The sequence below is a fragment of the Cicer arietinum genome, chromosome 4, assembly GCF_000331145.2.
Source record: "Cicer arietinum cultivar CDC Frontier isolate Library 1 chromosome 4, Cicar.CDCFrontier_v2.0, whole genome shotgun sequence".
NCBI lineage: Eukaryota > Viridiplantae > Streptophyta > Magnoliopsida > Fabales > Fabaceae > Cicer > Cicer arietinum.
In genome coordinates, this window is record NC_021163.2 from 8,861,599 (window position 1) to 8,884,475 (window position 22,877).

Genomic DNA, 22,877 nt, shown 5'->3' on the forward strand with positions numbered 1-22,877 from the left:
AATCAAGCATTTCAGAATAAATGAAATGTGATAGTAAAATTATGGTTTAAGTTAAAATTTTAGTCTCTGTTTTTGTTAATTTATTAAATTAATCTTTTATTTTAAAAATTGATAATTTTTTATATTTTTTATGTTTTAATTAAAAAATAATAACATAAAATGTTAAAATTTCAATTTTTTATATATTTTTAATTTAATTAATAACATATAAATAATAAATACATCTAAATAGTTATATATTATATAATTATACGTTATGTCGTTAAAAATATATTAAATTGTTGTATTTTTTAGTTTAAAAAAATATGAAAATTTATTAAAACTGCCGATTTTTAAAATAGATAGACTAATTTTATAAATTAATAATAATAAAAGAACAAAAACTACAATTAAATATAAAATTATGAATATCAAATAACTTACATTTGATTTAAATAATCGGGGCTGGAATTGTTAATATTAAGTAACTATGCAAATTGATTTACATTTTACACTACCTTTCGTATGGTTTGTCTTTTTTGTTGCTACTTTGCATTCACGTTTTATGCAAAAACCAAAATAATTAAGGTGTTAGTTATTCATAATAATAGTATAACTTGTTTTAATGTCTAGGGTGTTTTCCGTATAGTTTAGATCAATTTTAAGACAAATTCAACAAATTCGAAAGAAAATATTTAGTTGGATTCAGTTTGGATTACAAATTTTAAAAAAATCAATTTAATTTTTGACAGTTTAATTTAAATTCCAATTTAAAAAAATACGATGAAATAGTATATTTGATAAATACAAAATTTAATATTATAAAATAATAATAATCAATTATATTTAAAATACATTAAACAACAATAAAATAAATTATTAATAAAAAATAAAATAGATTAAATTAAACTAATAGATAAATCTTCCTATTTTAAAAGACAACGATTTTAGTCTTCCGCTCATTTTTTTTAATTAAAAAAGAATAACGATTTGACATATTTTAAATGACGTAACATACAATTTTATGATATGGAATAATCTAAATGCATTAATTATTTATATCTCATTAATTAAATTTCAAATATGAAAATTTTCTGAAGTTGAAAATTAATTTTTTAATATGTTTTATTTTAATTTCATGAGTTGTTAATTATTTTACGTTGTATCATATGTCATATTATTTAAAGTATGTTACATTGCTATTTTATAATTAAAAAATTAAAAATCAAAATTATCAACTTTTAAAATAGAAGAACTAATTTTATAAAATTGTAAAAATAAAAGAACCAAAATTGGAACTAGGTATATAAAATTTGAATGGGCTTAAGGGTGACATTTGTGGACTAATTGTATTGTTGGAATTATTTTATTGTTTGATTTTTTTTAATTTGTGTGCAAATGATTCGGGGAGAGTTCTACAACCTTCGTAGAAAATGAATGGACATTTTCTGATATGATGGTGAATTTGGATTGTGCTATTTGATATAGAGTTGGAATACCGCTATCTGGTTTATTAATTTACAGATTTTTTTAATTGATTTAAATATAACACCCCTACTAAAATATATATATTTCCATATAAACTAAAAAATATATATAATTAAAGAGAAAGCAATAGTTTTACTGAAATATCTTTACTAAGTATTCGTCAATTCGTTTACAGAAAGAAAAAAAAAATCAGTGCATTCACTTTTATGCAAAATAGCAAATATTAAATTGAAAGTAATGTATACAATATTAATTAGATAATATAAATTGATAAGTTGAATGTCTTATTCTATTTTAAATAATAATAATAATAATAATAATAATAATAATAATAATAATAATAATAAAATATTTCTCAAAAAATCATTTATGTTTTATCTTCTTCAAGTCACCTGCATCTTCCAAAGCGTGTTCCTTCATGTGTCATTATTTTCTCTTTCCAATTTGGATAACCTATTGTAATTTTCCGTTGGATTCCCATCGACCATTGAAACTAATTAAAATACACAAATTTAAAACTAATATGCTTCCCATAGAATGAGTATTTAAAAGAAAAGAAAAAGAAAAAACTTAAATATCCTTAGTTTTGAAATCATGTTAAGCTGAAACATAATTGTAGTAAAAAGACATTATCATTATACAAGTTCTATATAGTACAATTAAAATTAGATACTACGAAAAAATCGATATTCCGGAAAACTCAAGGAATGGATACCTAGGAGTAGCTGATGCCAAGAATGCTATAAATAAGTTTGTTTGTGTAGAGTTTGTCAATTTTGGCGATCCAACATATGGGAATTGATGTCGACTCATTATATTCCTTCACAATTAAGAGACATTTTTAATGTTATCTATGTAAGAAAACAAAATGAAGATAAATGAGATTCCAATTCTAGCGGATAAAGACACCAAATTTCTTTATCTTTATATTGTTATAAAAAAATATGTTAGAGCTTTTTGTGATCCGTCCCAATAGTATCCGAATCCGCACCCGGGAATATCAACATGAAAATACATCTTTTTTTTTCTTCTTCAATTTGGTTTGTTGTGGTGTTTATGCAAAAACTCTACGAATTTGAGTAATTGAAATCTTGTATTGTTGGTAAAGATGGATTTGGTAGAGGAAGTAGAGATTAGTTCAATGGTGGAGGCTCTCAAAGTGGAGGTTTTGAGCAAATAAGGGAGATGAAAGATGGGAAAGGAAGAGTCCGGAGAGAAAAAATGTTTATGTATAATAAATAATCAAGAGAGTTTAGATTATGAAAAAACTAAACTCCCTAGCATAGATATATCCTTCCTAGATTATTTGAATGACATATTAGTCTAATAGAGAGCTCAAAGAGTGTACCTTTGTCATCACTCATCATGCCACTTCGGTTTTTCTGTTGAACAAAAGTACCATATGCGTTTTCTATTATATCAAATTTAATCTTAAATATGCATATTGTGTTCTCTGCAGATTTTGCAGTATCAAGATTCAATTTCTTGCCACTAACAAACAATAAATATATTTTCACATTCTTTAGAAAATAGTTCAGAAACTTGAACATGCTTACCTAGACAAAAAATAAATTCTCAAATTTTATTTGAGGTAAGTGTAAAAATCTTTGTTTAACGGGAACTCATCATCTTATCATATATATCTATTTAATAAACAATTTCTAAAAATAATGTTTATTTTCTCAAATTCTTTTGTGTCCGTATAAAATTAATTTACAATAATAATGTATTTATTTTTTTCTCATATATCAAACTTGTTTTCTTGGAAATAAACAACTTCTATTAATAAACCTATATAATATATGGAAAATACAATAGGAGGTTAAAACCCTAAATTTAGCAATAAAATTATAGAATTTGTGCATTTTATATTTTAAAATTGTAAAAATAAAATTTTTTCATTTAAAAATTATTCTCTTTTGTGACAACGTTGTTAACATGTTACTCATTCTTCTTCACAATTTTGCGTACTTTCATTCGTTTCTTAAGAAAGAAAGGTGTTGGTAGTTTAGGCCTTGGCCACAATTTGGATAATGGTGTTGGAAGTCTTCTTGGGCTTGGTCCACTTAAATCGGGTATCGTCATTTTAGTAATTGACTCAACGAAAAACTAAAAGTTTTTTTGACTCATTCAAATGTATATCACTTTAGTTAATGACATTAACTTTTTTATTATCTTTGTTGAGTGGGTGAAGTATATGTGTATGCGATTATGTGATGTGTCAATCTCTCTCAGGTGTATTAACTAAATTCACGTTACATTTTTAAATAAAAAAATTAAGAAAATAACTGAGAATGTTCAGGTACATACTTTTCCCCTATTCCATTGTCTTATTGATTTTTCCATAACCTTAACTTTCTTCCCCAAAATCATATTTAATCGATTCATCTTCGTTGAATATTATAATGGTGGGAAGTTAATCACCATAGTAAAGTCAATCTTTTTTCTCTCAATTGAAAAATTCTTCACAAGTTAATTTATTTTTTTGTCGTTGTATAAGAAGGATTATGAGACGTGTTGGTCAAACTTCAAAAAGAGAGAAAAACCATTATACACTTGATGAATCAACAAGTTACTCATAATATGAGATAAAAATCTATACATTATAATAAAACAAACTTGATAATTTGGCAAATTTGACACATGTTAGTTAAGCAGGGTGTTAGGAAAATGTTAAGTTTCTATTAATAGATTGTGTAGATTTTTTTTTTTACAATAAAAGTAAAGTTCCATTTCATCACAACTTTACACACGATACGTCCGTTGAGAAGTTAATGGTCAATTAAAAAAAATAAGAATAATGAATTAAAAATAAAATACAATACAACAACTTGACAGTTGAGAATTTAGTGGCCAATTAAAAATTAAAAAATAAATCTATATATTATAATAAAGTAAACTTGATAATTTGGCAAGTTTGACATGTGTCAGCTAGGTAGAGTGTTAGAAAAATATTAAGTTTCTATTAATAGAAATAATAACTCATTGCGCAGATTTTTGTTTTTATAATAAAAGTAAAGTTCCATTTCATAACGATTTTACACACGATACGTCCCTTGAGAAGTTAATGGCCAATTAAAAAAAATAAGAATAATGAATTAAAAATAAAATACAATACACCACAACTTGACAATTGAGAATTTAGTGGCCAATTAAAAATTAAAAAATAAATCTATACATTATAATAAAGCAAACTTGATAATTTGGCAAGTTTGACATGTGTCAGCTAGGCAGAGTGTTAGAAAAATATTAAGTTTCTATTAATAGAAATAATAACTCATTGCGCATATTTTTATTTTTACAATAAAATTAAAGTTCCATTTCATCACGACTTTACACACGATACGTCCGTTGAGAAGTTAATGGTCAATTAAAAAAATAAGAATAATGAATTAAAAATAAAATACAATACACCAGTTGAGAATTTAGTGGCCAATTAAAAATTAAAAAATAAATTATTTTTTAAACACGACTATATCAACCAACCACCGATTCAACTTAATTTAATTAAAAAATTTATTTTTTATTTATTTTTTATTTTAATAATTTTTTTGGTGTCTTCAGATTTCCTTCTTAATTTCGTCCTCAGTTAACCGTCTCTTCTCAATAATCTCTCATTTTTTCTCCTCAATAATCTCTCATTTTATCGTTCTCCAATGTCTGAACAAAAAAATCAGATGCTTCAATTTCTCCAAAAAAATGAGTTATGGAATTTGGTTGTTAGAGCTGTGCGATATTTCTGTGTCATGATCTATAAATTTTATGCTATGGAAATGGTATTGATGGATGACAAGGTTTAATATTTTTTTTTTATAAATTCAAAGTTTTAAATTATACACAAACTTATTTGTTATGTTATTAATTTAACAAAATTGTGTTTCATATTGTTAGGGTGATAATATTCAAGCAACAAGGCGAAAAACTCTTATTTTTCGATTTGAGACTACTATTCGTGAGATAGTTGTGTACAACTTTTATTCTCTTGGTATTGCGTCTAACTCTGGAGCATATAGAACAACCAACCGGTGGTCTGAGAATTAGAAATCAGTTTGCTCACAGCCTCTCCGTACTCATTGATTTCATTCCCAGAAATTCAAAACATTGACAGTTTTTAAGATAATTGTTCTTTAAACACTACTCTAGCAACCACCACTTTAAATTAATTTAATTAAAATATTTATTTTATTTTACGAATTCTTTTAGTGCCATCAGACTTTCCTTCGATGATCTCTCCTTTATAGATATCATTCATTTTTTGTGTGTTTATCTTTCTCTAATGTCTTGCAAAACAATTCAGATTTTGTTGCTTCAATTTCTCTAAGAAATGAGTCATCGAATTTCGTTTAAACATAAATTTTATGCAATGAAAATGGTTTGATGGATGACAAGGTTTAATTCTTTCTTTTATAAATTCAAATTTTAAATTATATTATTGTGTATTAAATGTGTTTAATATTTATATTTCTAGGTGATAAAATTGAAGCAACATTGGTTTTCTTTCTCCATTTGATATTAATATTCCCGAATGAACTATGTATTTATTGGGTTGTCTCTGACAAACTTTTCGGGATATATGGAACAATCGGACACCATTTCACATTGAATTTGCTGCAAAATAGTACATAGACATCAATTCAAAATGTTGACATCAATTAATTTGGTAAATATGTTTACATGAATTATGGTAAATTTATTTCAATATGACATTATTATTTTATTTTATTTATAAAAAAATATTACTATTTTGTTATATATATATATATATATTTTATTGTTTATGTTTTTAAATTTTGTCTCAAAAAATTGTACATCTATGTACTTTTGTCTCAAAAGATTGTATATCTATGTCAAATAATAATAATTTATTTAAGTAAATATAAAAATTATTTAGGCTTATTTCCAAAAGATTGAAAGAAAAATAAATTTATTTAGGAATTAAAAAAAAATACAATTCATTACATTTATTACATCACGATTTGATGAGTGAGTTGACAGTTATGTGAAAGTGTATAATAATTTTTCAAAAACTACTATTTTAAATAGTTACATTTTAATTTTACTAATATATTATACATTTTACATTCAAAATTTATTTTTAAATATCATCCAAATTCAAAAAAATTCAAAGGATTCATTCAAAGATAAAAGAGTTCAAAGGATTCGTTCAAAGATAAAAGAATTCAAAGGATTCATTCAAATATAAAAGATAATCATAGTTTTTAAAAGATAATCATAGTTTTTACGTGTATTGTAACTTTTTTGTAATGGGAAGATTATTTATCTGTAGTATTTTGTGAGTAGCACCGAAATAAAAGATATTTTGCCATTAGATACACCAAAATTTATATAAATTCTTAAATGTCATGTATTTCATATAAATAACATACTATGTTGAATAATAAAAATAAAAATTCATTATTAAGTTACTTACTTATCTTTATATTTACTAATTTACTTAATTTATATATGTCATGTCCATTATTTTAAAATTTATTATTTCATCTAATCTACTTATTTAATTTTTTAATAATTATTGTTTTTATTTGTTTAAAATTAAAAGTATTGTTTTATAATAAGTTTTTTTGAAAAGAAAAAAGGATTTTTTGGAGAATAAAAAAATAAGACATCATCAAGATTAAAGAGTGGTGTTGGAGTCATGCTTTTGATAAGTAACATTGATCGTATAAGAAAATAGTTTTTAAGTTAGGTTATGATTAAATTTTTTTATTTTTTTCATTGTAAATTATTTTTGTAAATCAAGTTATGTATTAATTGTCAATAAAATTTATGAAAATTGATATATATATATATATATATATATATATATATATATTAAATTAACAATTTATTTATTAAGATCGTCCGTTTGTTTCCGTGCGATGCACATGTTAGACACTAGTTTTATATTAAAGAGAAAAATCAATTTTGACAAATTTAAGATTTTAGGGTTTATTTCTCCAAGTTTCAAATTGAGATTTAGATTTAAAATCAATATTATTTTTTCACTATTAACTCAATCTCCTTCAACAAATCCCAACTTGGGTTCTTAATTATTTTCATAACCCAATTTTTTTTTTTATTTTTAAATATGAATATATTCTATTTTTAAAACTATATACCAAACTACTGCTTTTATGAATTTAATTAGAAGTCGTTATTTGTAAAAACAACTTTGTTAATAAAGTTTGAATGTGCAATAACGACTTCTTTAAGAATTTATTTTTTCTTTTTAATTTTTAAAAATCGTTATTCTAAAAGGTGACTTCGACGTACTTTTAAGAAGCCGTCATTGCAAATTTTGACTTCTTTAAAAAAATCTCATTTATAAATGATGACTTTTAACTATATAAAAAAATTAAAAATATATAGATAATTTTTTTCAAAATTGAGTCATTAAAATAAACTTGCAACAACATAGTCATATCTTAAATTAAGATGATTCTTTCTCCTCAAATTTCAATCAGCACAATCTATTTTCATACTGCTTCCAAGCTTGAAATCTTCATGATCAATTCACCTAAAACGTATTTATTTTAAATTATTGAAATAATTTAAAAATCTTCATTCTATCGAATGGAACCTTTTTCATATTATATTTGAGAGGTACGTATACTTCTTTTTACTTGATAAACAAAATATATTAACACATAGAGTAATTTATCCCATTAAACAGTACATGGTGAACTGCTACGTCAGCAAACAGTAGGATTAGAACATAAATAAAAAAAAGTTGAACAACCATAATTTTGGCTGATCCATTCGACCGGTGACGGTCCGAATTAACCTGTTGTTTTTTTAATACCATAAATATGACTTTTATGGGATTAAGACATACAAATGGTAGCTAGTTAGATAACTTATTTTGATAAAGAGATAGTTAAATAACATGTCTATATCAACTGCTCATTTTCATATTTTTTTATATATATGTGACCAAATGTGAACCCTCCCATGTGATTCCTTTTACTATATATAATAAATTTATATGAAAGAATAATATCATAATATTCTGGTATTCACATCTGATCAATAGCTTAAACTTTGAATGAAGATTAAGTATTAATGTTTCATTTAAATTTTAGTACCTTTATTTTTGTTAATTTTTAAAATTTATTTTTTTATTTAAAAATCTAACAATTTTAGTTTCTTTCTAAAAAACTTTTACTAAAAAAATATTATTGATATGTTTTAAATGACATGTCATATAATCTCATGATGCAAAACCATTTAGATCCATTAATTATATAAATACGGTTGATCTAAAATATTTATATTAGTAAAAATAGGTTTGTTATGTGAGAGTGAGAGAAACAATTTAAAAATTAAAAATTCACTTTAAAGTAATGATGTGTCTCTTATTGAACCGTATCACAGAGAAAATAGATCCATTTTAATTTGTCAATAAAATGTTCGTCTTTTTAAACCGACCTAACTTATTTAGAGACCTAGATCAAAATTTCATATGACATTTTTTAATTTTAATAATATTATTTTATTGAAAATAGTAGATCTTTATTATCAATGATTATTGATATTCCTTGCAATACCACTAAACAACTATTTCTTATTAACAAACGGAATCGATGGTATATTTAATTGTTCGGATGTCTATTTTAGAAACCTCGCTTGCCTTAGGTTTGGGCCCTACCACCTTTTCATCTTATCACATCTACCACCGTTAACTATGTTAGAGTATCTTCAACTGTAGGAAAATGAGTTCGTTCGTCAACGTGTAATTATTTAAAATTCAGTTTTTTACGAATTTACTGTTGGAGATGTGTCAAAGTGTCATAACGGTTCTCTCAAGAATAAACGGTACTTTCATCACGTTTACTTTTTTATTTAGTTAATTTACGAATAATAATAAATGTATGACTCTTAGTGATGTGCGATGAGTTCACTATTGGAGTAAAAAATGAATGAGTTATTTCAAGATGATATGACATGGTGGACTCTATTTAATGAACTAATATTGAGTTCACCGTTGGAGATGCTCTTACTACCGTAGACACTTTTTTATTTAGAGCATTTTCAACGATAGTCAAATGAGTTCGTCTGTCAGCGTGTAGTTCGTAAAATTCAGTTTTTGACGAGTTCAGTGTTGGAGATGTGCCAAACTATTACGGTTCTCTCATGAATGAACGGTACTTTCATCACAATTACTTTTTATTTATTTATTAATTTACGAATAATAATAAATGTATGACTGTTAGTGGTAGACCCTATTGAATGAACACTGAGTTCACTGTTGGAGTAAAAAATAAACGAGTTATTTCAAGATAATTTGACACGATGTACCCCATTTAATGAATCCATAGTGAGTTCAGTGTGGGAGATGCTCTAAGGGGTGTTTAAATCCGATCCAATCCAAATCAATCTAAAAAATTGAAACGCAACTGAATACTATTAAACGTGTTTGAATTTTCTTTCGTGAAAACTATTCCAATCATATTCATTTTTGGATTTAATTTTTAAAACTGAACTAATTCGTATATATACATTTTTATTAATATTTCGTATGTTTCAAACATAATCTATCATCATTATTTTATATGTTTAATTTTTAGTATATTAAATGTAATATTTTACTTCAAATTAGTTACATTACATTAATTTAATTTTATATTAACAACAAAATAATTTGGATCACATTAATTAATAATTTAGATCACATTAATTAATAATTTGGATCACATAAATTAATCCAATCAAATCGCATTAATTTGAATTGGATTCATTTATTTATTTGTCATCCAAATTAAATCAAACCACAAGTAATTTAATTTTTAAATTTGATAAATATTTATCTCATAACTGTATTCAAACAACAATGCAAACTCTCTCTTTTTTTTTCCTATTATTTCAATGGAGTTTGTATATGCAGTTTTTTATTTGTTTTTCTCATTAATTCACCTCACCTCACTGTTTCCTTCAATTGGTATTGGATAATATTTTTGAAAATACAAAAGGTGGACACTTTATTTAGAAATAGATCTAGTTTATGCTTTCCTAATGAGTTTTGAAAACAAGATATGGAAATTCGTTTTGTTGGGATTTTGGATAAATACATGAGTTTATGCCTTTTAATTTTTTCCCATTTATTTCTCACTTTCTACATGTTGTATAGTGTTTGTTTATGTTTGTTGTTTTATTTTTGTGTCACATAAAACTTGTTCTTTGCTTCTTTCCATTCCACGAGTTTCACGGTCTTTTTTAATGGTTGTGTCTTTTTCTTCCAAAAAAAAAAAAATCAAATACAACAATAAATACCATATTGTATATATACAAAAAATGGGTCCTGTGAAGCATCCAAGGATGGGGTTCCACATGTTTGCTGTATAGGGTTGAAAGTGGGGCAACTTGTAACTTATATCCTGCATCTTCAAAATTGCAATGTGAGGTCTTTGCAAAGAGAGAAGATGATTTAAAACTAAAACCATTAATGTAGAATATGTTAACAATGAAAAGAGGAAGAAAGAGGAAGAAGAGAAAACAACCACTCTAGGGTTTCATATCATATAATAAACCAAAACTAAAGTTAATAGGGTTACAATGAGTATATATAGAGGAAAATAGAAAATATCTAAAATACCCTTACTACTAATATATAATAATATTATCTAATATCTCCCCTCAAACTCACGATGCATTAACATGGAGCATCGAGAGTTTGTCAACTAAAAAACGGAAACGTTTAATGGAATACATCTTTGTGAACAAATCAGCAATCTGTAAAGAAGAAGGGACAAATGGTAGAGTAATAGTTCCATGCTGAAGATGATGACGAGTAAAATGACAATCAATCTCAATGTGTTTGGTGCGTTCATGAAAGACCGAGTTGTGAGCAATTTGAATAGCACTCTTGTTATCACAGTGCATCGGAGTTGGCTCAGCAAGAGAGATACCCATATCAGACAAAAGCCAACGCAACCAAATTATTTCAGCGGTAGTGGATGCCATAGCACGATATTCAGCTTCTGTAGAAGAGCGAGAGACAATGTCTTGTTTCTTACTCTTCCAAGAAATAAGAGAGTCTCCAAGAAAGATACAAAACCCTGTGGTGGATTTACGATCAGTGGTATCACCAGCCCAATCAGCATCAGAATAAGCTCGTAACTGCAATGGAAGACTTTGAAATTGAGTTCCTCGAAGATAACGAAGAATCCGAAGAACTGCTGCCCAATGTACTGTAGTGGGGGAGACAACAAACTGACTAACAACATGAACAGCATAAGCAATGTCAGGTCTGGTAATCGTAAGATACACTAAGCTGCCAACCAAAGTACGATACAAAGTGGAATCTGGTAAAGGAACACCATCCGAGGGAGCATATTTTACATTCAACTCAAGAGGAGTATCTGCTGCTCTAGTATCAGAAAGACGAGCCTGATCAAGAATGTTGGCAATGTACTTGGATTGAGAAAGAAGGTAGCCTCTAGGAGAGTAGGCAACTTCAATCCCCAAGAAATAGCGAAGAGTTCCCAAGTCCTTCATCTCAAACTGTTTGGCTAACTGCAATTTCAACTCATTAATTCCACTAACATCATCACCTGTAATAATCATATCATCAACATATAGAGAAAGTATAATGCGACCATGAGTGGTGGACCTTATAAACAATGCAGAATCATGTTCACTAGAGCGAAAACCAAGAGAAGTGATCACAGTAGAGAATTTCTCAAACCAAGCTCGAGGAGCTTGTTTAAGACCATATAGAGCCTTTTTTAACTTACATACTTCCCCTGGATCATGAGAAACTCCTTGTGGAGGGACCATATAGACTTCTTCATGAAGCTCACCATTTAAAAAGGCATTTTTGACATCCATTTGGGAAATATGCCATTGACGAATAGATGCAACTGCAATAAGAGTACGAATAGTGGTCATCTTGGCTACAGGAGCAAAAGTTTCTTCATAATCCATACCATATTGTTGAGAGAAACCCTTAGCAACAAGACGTGCTTTGTAGCGCTCAACTGACCCATCAGACTTAGTTTTGATCTTGTATACCCAACGAGACCCAATAGCACGTTTTCCAGGAGGAAGAGGTACTAATTCCCAAGTGTTGGTTTTGTGCAATGCAGATAGTTCTTCTGCCATAGCCTGCTGCCAAAGAGGATCAAGAACAGCCTCTTTATAGGAAGAGGGCTCAGACAAACTGTGAATAGAGGTTAAGAAAGAAGCAAACGAAGCTGAGTAAGTTGAATAGACAAAATCAGGTAACTGAGTAGACTTACGTTGACGAGAAGGGTAACGAGGAGGATCAACAATCGCAGGAGGTGGTTGGACAGCCGGGGGGACAAGAGGGATGTCATCATGTGGAGTAGTAGTATTTGTCCTGCAATTCTCAACATTACAATCACTAGAAGCGCTATCATTAGGACCAAACGGATCAATATGGGTTAGTTCAGAACTCTTAGTAATCTGCGAATCAGAGGAAACAGAGTAAAAAGGAATGTGCTCAAGAAAAACAACATTACGAGATACATAAAGTTTTCTTGCATGAGGATCATAACAACGATAACCCTTTTGACCATCCCCATAACCAAGAAAAACACACATGGCTGAACGAGAAGACAACTTACTGCGCTCTACTTGAGGGCGAAGAACAAAACAAGTAGAACCAAAAACTTTCAAAGAATAGTAATCAGGGGTAGAAGCATATAATTTTTCAAAGGGAGACAAACCTGATATGATAGAGGATGGAATTCTATTAATAGCATGAACAGCAGTAAGAACTGCTTCTCCCCAAAACTCACTAGGAACTGAAGCGGACAACAAAAGGGAACGAGCAGTCTCTATAATGTGACGATGTTTCCTTTCAGCAACTCCATTTTGTTGAGGAGTATCAGTACAAGATGTTTGGTGGCGAGTGCCATCATAAGCAAGTAATTCAGAAAATTTATTAGAGGTATATTCACCACCTAAATCACAACGAAAACACTTTATAACAGAATTATGTTGAGTTTTGACCATTGCACGAAATATATGATAAATGTCAAAAAATTCAGACCGATTTTTCATAAGATAAACCCAACAATAACGAGTGTAATCATCAATAAACGAAACATAATATCTAGATCCACCTTTGGTGAGCACCGGTGATGGACCCCAAACATCAGAGTGAACTAAATCAAAAGGCGCATATGAAACGGAAACACTTTTACTAAACGGTAAAGCTGGAAATTTAGCAAGTTTACAACCACAACAATCTGAGATATCACAGGGTTTTAACTTTCCTAAGGCTCCAGTAGAAGCCAAATATTTTAATCTAGAAGCAGAAACATGTCCAAGGCGAGAATGCCATAAATAAAAACTAGAAGATAATGAATTCAAGCGAAAACTAGATAATAAGTCAGCAGTAGTTGTTGAGGCTGCAGTATCTGGGAGTCGTAGTTCATCCAAAACGTAAAGTCCCCCCTGTCTATGGCCTGTCCCAATCAGCCTCCCAGAATGTGGATCCTGCACACAACAAGAAGTGGAAGAAAACGTAACCGAATAACCGAAATCACATATTTGACTAACAGAAGCAAGACTCAAAGTAAGATTAGGAATATAATAAACATTAGAAAGAGACAAGTTAGGTGTGGAGACAGAACCAATGCCTGCTAGTGGCATAGGAGTTATAACCGACACAGACGAGGCAGGTTTCACAGACACAAAAGATTTATCATCGTATGTCATATGATGAGATGCTCCAGAATCAAGAATCCATATGGAAGGAGATATACCTGACATACCAGAGGAGTTCAAACCTTTAGAAGAGGTGGCAGACATGGCATGTGATTGAGTGGCAAGAAGTCTTTGAAGTTGTTCTGCAATATCAGATATTTGGGAAGCACTCTCAGATGAGTATACAGAACCAGAACTAGAGTCAATGGTAGGAGGAGCAGAAGCAACAACATTGGACGATGGCCGCCTGAAATTCTTCTTATGTGTTCTCCCCAATTTCGGACAACGTGCTTTCCAATGATCTTTTTCTTTGCAGAATGCACATTCATCATTACCAAGCCTAATCTCCCTTGAGATGTTTTTTTTTTGAACAGGAGCAACAAAAACAGATGGAGGAGCTGAGAGAATTTCCTTATTTAACATACCAGAATGAGTCTTAAGTCTGATTTCTTCTGCCAACAATTCACTAACTACTAATTCAACATTAGGAAGGGGGGAACGATGCAAAATACCCCCACGAAGGCCCTCAAAATCATCACGAAGAGCCATTAGAAACCAAACCAGACGTTGCTCCTCTCTTTGATCAATGTATGCTTTGACAGCTTTCAACTCAGGTGATTCCATAAGAGCCAATTGATCCCACAGATTAGTCATTGCCGAATAGAATTCCTGAATGGTCATACTGCTCTGCTTAAGGGCTCTAATATCACTTTCTAACTGATAACGTTTTGCAAAGTTAGACTGAACATACAAACGTTTCAAGTGATCCCAAATCTCTTTAGCAGTATCATATTTTGCTAGTTGTACTCCTATAGACAACTCAACAGAATTATTAATCCAAGTAATAATTTTTGAATTACTAACATTCCATGTTTTCAGATCTTTTGCATATTGAGTTTCATCCTTTTTATCTGTAGGCTTAACAGAAGTTCCATCAACAAAACCCCACAAAAAATAAGAGTAATTTTGTCCATTTAGGTGAACACTAACAGCTTGAAGAGAATCATCTTTAACACCAGCCATAACAAATAATGACAGAAAAATACGACAAACACAATCACTGAGACGTCTGGTTTGACAATGGTGGTACGACTAATATATAATAATATTATCTAATAGAATAGTGGGTCGATTGGTTTTGGTTAGTTGCAAGAGGACAAAATAATGATTAATGGTGGGATTTAATCTCAGCTCTTAAGTTTAATTAAACGGCTAAACATATTTCCTCTAACTCTCACATAACAAACTTCTTTTTCACTAGATATATATACGCACGATTTTAACATTCTTGATGATTGCCTAATTCCTTTCTCTTCTAACTCCATTCTCACTTTCTCCCACTCTCTCTAACAAAAAATAAAAACAAATTAATTATTACAATCTTAGCATTTTTTTTTTTAAGATAACGGCATAGAGTAAAAGTATTCATGAAAAATATTTTGGAGATCAAACGTTATTTTTTTTTTAATTGATATTTAAATCAAAAGTTCTGAATTTTAGGTTATATAAACAAGTGCTCTTAATAATTAGGGCATTGTTTAAGAAAGTAAAAGAAATAACTTTTATATGGAAACAATATATTTATTACTTTGATAAATATTTGATTTGTATTTTTAAGTTAATTTTTTTATAGTCCTTAACCAATGCTCTTAGTATACTCATTAGTACGACCTTAATTAAAATTAATGTTGAAAATAAACGTTTAGAGAATACTATTAAAGATCTAAATCATATTATTAATGTATCATCATATAGATCAATAATATCATATACACTATATATATAAATTTTAGTAATAATCTATAATAGTTTCTTATATGATCAAGATTAAAATTATATATAATTATTTCATTGATATTAATTTTGACTCGTCTTAATTGTATAGAAAATCATCATAGATTAATTTGTACATATAATAATATAATAATAAGATTCTAGAGTAATGTTTGGCACACCTCTACATATTTCTTTCTCAAGTTGTTTGAGAAAAGACAATTGTCAAAATCTCTAAACGTTAATAGTTGGATTCTTAGGAGGAGTAAGAGGCTAACTCTAAATTATATCTAGCCGCCACCTTCTAAAACTTATATCATGGATAGTTTAGTTTAGTTTTTAATCACTTTTTAAAATAGTTTCTTTTTTTAATTTAAAAAAATCTAAATAAACAACTTCTATGTAAATTATGTTTTTATTCCGTATTTTGTATTTAATTTTATTGTCTAAAAACGACCTTGATTTATTTTTCATTTTAGTACAATTAGTTTTCTTAAATAAATAAAAATCACTAATAAGATGAGTATAAGAAGTATTCTAACCTTTAGGACCAAGTATATATCGAGAATCAACGTGATAACAGAAAAATATTATAACCCATATTCCATAAAGGTTTCCAACATTGATATCCAATGATCAAATGGTAAGTCAAACTAAATCAATATATCAAAAGCATCAATTGCATACAATTCATCCAACTAAATTAATGAATTAAACACTTCAGCACCAAATGCAATGTACGACACCTACCTCCCACTACACCTTACATTCCTAGGAAATTTGGAAACCGCCATGTACTTCAAGCCATCCAACCGCCACTACAGCATCATAAGCATTACAATAAATAAAATTTAAATATTTTATTTATATATTTTCATATATAAATAAAATTAATAACATCAATTAAATATCACATTTATTAATGGAGTGTCACATCATTGGTGAGACTAAAAACAAATTGAATAACTAATCAAGGACAAAAAATCAATTTTGAAAATAAAATAACTAAAAGTTAATTTTTGACAATATAAGAAGATCAAAAATATATTTAATGTTAATTTTTTTAATATTGACCGGTCATAAAATTTAAATCTTAATAAAATTAATTATTTTAATATTTAAATCTTAACTTTAAGAGTACAATAAAATAATAAATATTTTGTAATAATTTATACATGTGACTCAATATCTTACATCTGATTGAGTATCTTGAATACAATATCATTTTCGTAGAAAGATCGTCAAATTTTAATAAAGACCTTATTTTATCATAAACTAATTTTAAAATATATTTAAAACTCTAATAATTACATATATTTTCTTTTAAGTAGACACTAATAAAGATAAGAATATAATATATATTATAAATATCAATCGACACTAAACTCTTATAAAATTGGCTTTCTCGAAAGATGAAAGTCAAAGTTGTACCAAAATAAAAAATATAGTTCAGAAGGAATACCATGTAATTATTGCACTTCAGTAGGACATATATGATTCAGTGTGAGGATGAAACGTGCTCTAAATCGGACACTGTCTGATAACTCTTGGATTGATCAAAGTTGTATGATAATTCAGTGGACACTCCATACCGAATCACCCCCACCTTCATATTTTGCTCTCAATTTTACCCTTTAACACCACCTCACCTTAGGAACGTGATGCATCGCCTTACTGTCTATTCTTTAACTCATTTTTAATAACTTAATACTTATAAGTATATAATAAAAACCCGTTCAGACTAGTGCAGCTACCATAAATAATTCCGAAAGGAAGAAGCCAAAATTCTTCTTCACACTACACCTGCCATCAAAAAATAAGACTTACATGAATGATCTCAAATCTCGAATGTGTAAAATTTAATAGTATCCGTAAGACTTAGAGTGGAATAAGTTTTTAGTTTTTGCAATTTTTGTTTAATTTTTTAATCTTTAGAATTTTTTAAGTTAAGATGTGGATATCTTTTATATTTTTAAATGAATTTTTATAATAATATTTAAGATACTGTAAACTTTTTAATCTCTTACAAATCTTTTATTTTTATATCGGTGAGAACTTAAAAAAATAAGAGATGAAATTATTAGTGGCTAGTCAACGACAATTCATTAAATATATGATTACCTTATGCATATTTTATGCACAAGTTGTTTTAAAAACTAATTTTTCTAATGTGTTTCGGAGTAGATGTAACCTTCATCTCCTCCTATAAATTGGGACGAATAAGAAAGTAAGTAGAGGCAAGAAGTACATCGAAGTCTTGATTTCTTTGGTGCTATTTGGAGAAGAAATTATTTAAGTGAGTCTTTAATTAACTCTTCTTTCACTATTTAATTAATGCATCCGCCTTTACATTTTAATTAATTAACAATGTTGCCTTTTTATGTGACTATTGCTTACGAGATATGTTATTATCTATTTCTTTTCACTATTTATTTTGGAGAGACACATATACAAGTAAGTTCAAAAGAAATTAAAATTTTTGATGACGGTGAAATTCACTTAGTGGTCTAAATTGATAAGAAGAAATGAAGAGGATCATATCTCAATAATTATATTATAAAATTTGTGATTATAATATAATACTCCATCTCAAAATATAAATATAAATATGTCACACAAAATTTGATTTAAAATTTTGAATTAAATACGTTAATTTTTTTTTGCGGTATATTTCATAAATACTTTATATTTATAAAATTAATGGTTACATAAATTTTTTTTTTCAATAAAATTTTGAACTAAATATTTCAATTATTTTGTTGTTGCAAAAGCTCTTTTTTTTTTTCGCAGTATATTTCATAGATACTTGATATTTGTAATTTGTAAAATTAAGGATTAACTAAGTTTTATTCTCTATACAAAAATTCTTCGAACATTAGTCCTAAAAAATTTCCAACTTCGTTTTTTATCTTTGATTTCAAGTCATCTCATATTTATCATTGAAATTTTTAAATAGTTTTTTCAAACAATTTTAGAACATTATAAGAGTTTTCTATTAAAAATATTAGAAATTTTTAACTGAGTGATAAATTAAGTATAAATTTTAAAGAGGCAAAAGTACAAAAATTCATATTTAATTAATCATTTATTAATAAAATTCTAAATTTTTATAAAAGATAAGCTTATAATATCCTGAAAATTACTACAAAAAATAATTCAAAAACTACATGTGAATAAACTTAGAAGCAGACACCAAAATCAAAATTGAAATTTTTGAAAATTTAAAATTTTATAAAATAAAAAAATTTATTTTACTATAAAATGAAGTATATGTACTGAACATTTTCCTTCATTGATTCTAGATATGATTTCTGCAAGTAGTGCACTACTCCTTTTGTTGGCATGCATTGTCACATACTTTCTTGGTTCACTGCATGCAAGAAACAGAAAATCAAACAAGAAGCTTCCACCAGGACCTTCCATTTTTACTATCATGTCACATGTTCTTGAATTGTACAACAAACCACATCAGACACTTGCAAAGTTTGCTAAATTCTATGGACCTGTTATGCGTATAAAGTTATGGACTGAAACCACCATAATCATCTCCTCAGTAGATATGGCCAAAGAAATTCTTCATACTCATGATTCACTCTTCTCTGATAGATCTTTCCCTGATAACACAACTACTCACGACCACAACAATTTTAGTTTGGTTTTCCTCCCAGTTTCACCTCTTTGGCAAGATCTTAGGAAAATATGTCATCACAATTTATTCTCCAACAAGACTCTTGATGCAAGTCAAGAACTTAGACGTATGAAGTTGAAAGATCTTCTGAATGATATGCATAGAAACAGCTTAACTGGTGAAGCTGTTGATATTGGAAGAGCAGCTTTCAAGGCATGCATTAATTTTTTGTCGTACACTTTTGTGTCTCAAGATTTTGTTGAGTCTTTGGATGATGAATATAAGGATATAGTGTCCACTCTCTTGAAAGCTGTTGGAACACCAAACATAGCTGATCATTTTCCAGTGTTGAAGATTGTTGATCCACAAGGGATTAGAAGGCACACTTCTAATTATGTTTCAAAGGTGTTTCATGCCTTAGACATCTTAATTGACCAACGAATGAAGCTGAGACAATCTCAACATTATGTCTCAAATAATGACATGTTAGACATTTTGCTGGATATTTCCAAAGAAGATAGTCGAAAGATGGATAAAAATCAGATTAAACATCTAATACTTGTATGTATTCTCATCTCTTTATCACCTTTTTGTGTGTGTTATATTATATGTTCTATTGTACTTGTGATAGGATCTTCTTGTGGCGGGAACAGAGACAACAGCAAATGGATTAGAAAGGGCAATGAGTGAATTAGTACACAATCCAGAGATTATGTCAAAAGCAAAAAAAGAATTAGAGGAAATAATTGGAATAGGAAATCCAGTTGAGGAATCAGACATAGCAAAACTTCCTTACTTAAATGCAGTGGTGAAAGAGAGTTTGCGTTTACATCCACCAGCTCCACTTTTGCTTCCTCGAAAAGCAACAGAAAATGTGGAAATAGCAGGGTACAGAATTCCAAAAGGAGCACAAGTTCTGATAAATGAATGGGCAATTGGAAGATCAAACATATGGGAAGATGCTCATTTATTTTCACCAGAAAGATTTATTGGATCTGAAATAGATGTAAAAGGTCGACACTTTAAGCTTACTCCATTTGGAAGTGGTAGACGTATATGTCCTGGTTCTCCTTTGGCTGTTAGAATGTTGCATTTGATGTTGGGTTCCTTAATCAATTCTTTTGATTGGAAACTTGAAAATTCTATGGAACCAAAGGATATGGATTTAGACAAATCCCTAAGAGCTATTCCAATTGCACTGAACAACATTAAGTAACCATTGTATTATCTACCTTCAAATTTGGTTTATGGATATGGCTTTAGGTGGAGTAGTGTGTATCTTTATCTAATTTTTCTATTTTATGAATTTAATGTTGTTATAGTCTAAGTATCTATTTGAGTATTCAAGTCTATGGGGTATCAGCTTAAAATAATGGCAATGGTAAATTGATATTGTTTGTATACTTATTCTGTTATCTTTTTCTTTCTTTCATTTAACAAACCAGTCCAAGGCATTTTTAGTTTTAATATAAACATGATTAATTCGGTTTTTTAAATAAACGACTTAAAAAATAAACGGGGACAATTTTTTAAATATTTAAAATTTGTTTAATGTGATTATAACAATAACTTTCAGCTTCATCTTCCTTCTCTCCATGCTTCCTCGCCATCGTCGATGGTAGTTAAAAATAGAATGATGAAGAGAATGTTATTCTCATGGTCAACTGTGAGTCTTCACCATGTTTTGAGGTATATTATATATATATATATATATATAAATTAATTACTTTTGAATTATTTAATAGTATTGTTATTAATATATATCTTTAATTTAATTCAAAAATATTTAATAGATTTTTGGATAGTTATGTATTTGATATTAAAAAATAAAAAATTTAATAAACTTAATTTATATTTACATAATATCTAAAATATTATTTGCATTTAATTTGATTTCTTCATATTTTTTAAAGTAGTTTAAGTATGGTAGAACTTGGTGGACAATTCTTATTTTAAAATTGAAAAGAATACATTTTTCAAACAAATTCATAATATTTGAGCATATTAATTGCATAAAATGTAAAATGATTATTAATCTGACAAAACTAAAATATATAGAATACACATATCTTCGATTATGTAACGTTGATGATATGTAATGAAACAGTTAATTAGTTAGTCTGAATCAAACAAAAATTACAATAAAATAAAATTTAGATAAAATAAAAAAAAATGATTTAATTTAGTGACTTCAAAAAAATTACTCTAAACCACCGTTCCACCATTTTCCCATTGATGAAGAAGAAGGATGTAAGGAATTAGAAGGTGGCGACTAAGTTGTAGAAGGAAGCCTTATGGATTATAGCAAAGACATTTATAGGCAAATATGACACACATAAAAGTGGTTTATCATATAAAAGTGGTTTATGATATTTTTCTAAATCATTCGTCTAAATAGTTTTTTTATTTTTTTATTTTTTTTAAATGGGTGTCTCTAAAAAAAGGTAAATGAGAATTACATTAAAAGAGAAGTAGAACGGGTATTTCAACTCAATCTAAACAACTTACATAATAGACTCTACATGTTAAACCATTTAATAGAGGATCTAGCCAAATATCGAATTATATCTCTCACTCCCTCACTTATATCACTCATTTATCTGAAGTATATGAAAAGATTATTTTTATCTTTTTCTATTTTTTATTATCTAATAGACAAATATTTTGAATATTTTTAAAGGTGAAAAATAGAATTTTACTCATTTGATTGCCACATATTCAATACGGTCCACCGCTCGAAAAATATGCATCCATTTTAAGAAGTCACATGGTTCAGAAAATTGAATATCATGATTATACACATTAATCACTACGCCAAAAATGACATTTTATAACGCGTCTTTTATAGCGCTTATTAAATACAAGCGCTGTTGTATGATATTTTAAAAATAACGGAGGATACAACAACACTTTTTTGACAAACGCTGTAAAAAAAGCGCTGTAAAAGACTTTGATTTCACATAATTAAAGGACCTATTAGAGCGCTTTTTGGAAAAGCGCTGTAAAAAGGTTTTAAAAAAAAATAAGAAGGTCTTTTACAGCGCTTTTGGACAAGCGCTTTAAAAAGTCCGTAAAAAAGCGCTGTAATAGACTTTCAAAAAATAAAATAAGGAGGTCTTTTACAGCGCTCTTTAAAAAAGCGCTGTAATAGGCTTTTAAAAGTAAAATAAGGAGGTCTTTTACAGCGCTCTTTACAAAAAGCGCTGTAATAGGCTTTTAAAAAATAAAATAACAAGGTCTTTTACAGCGCTTTTTTAAAAAAGCGCTGTAATAGGCTTTTAAAAAGTAAAATAAGGAGGTCTTTTACAGCGCTCTTTAAAAAAAACGCTGTAATAGG

At 28.1% G+C, this 22,877-nt stretch overlaps 1 protein-coding gene and 1 long non-coding RNA gene across 2 annotated transcripts; one reads left to right on the top strand and one right to left on the bottom strand.

The window, feature by feature from the left end:
- Window positions 1-13,614: 13,614 nt before the first annotated feature.
- Window positions 13,615-14,378, bottom strand: LOC140920202 (uncharacterized). Its single transcript, XR_012162900.1, has 2 exons — window positions 14,199-14,378; window positions 13,615-13,929 (listed from the first exon to the last, which is right to left on the bottom strand). It is a non-coding gene; the product is annotated as an uncharacterized lncRNA (long non-coding RNA).
- A 3,755-nt stretch (window positions 14,379-18,133) lies between these two features.
- On the top strand, window positions 18,134-20,943 carry LOC101508340 (geraniol 8-hydroxylase-like). The gene is made up of 3 exons (XM_004496107.3): window positions 18,134-18,208; window positions 19,215-20,101; window positions 20,172-20,943. The coding sequence occupies exons 2-3, from the start codon at window positions 19,217-19,219 to the stop codon at window positions 20,754-20,756; spliced, it is 1,470 nt and encodes a 489-aa protein (XP_004496164.1). The 5' UTR covers window positions 18,134-18,208; window positions 19,215-19,216; the 3' UTR covers window positions 20,757-20,943.
- The last annotated feature ends 1,934 nt before the right edge of the window (window positions 20,944-22,877 follow it).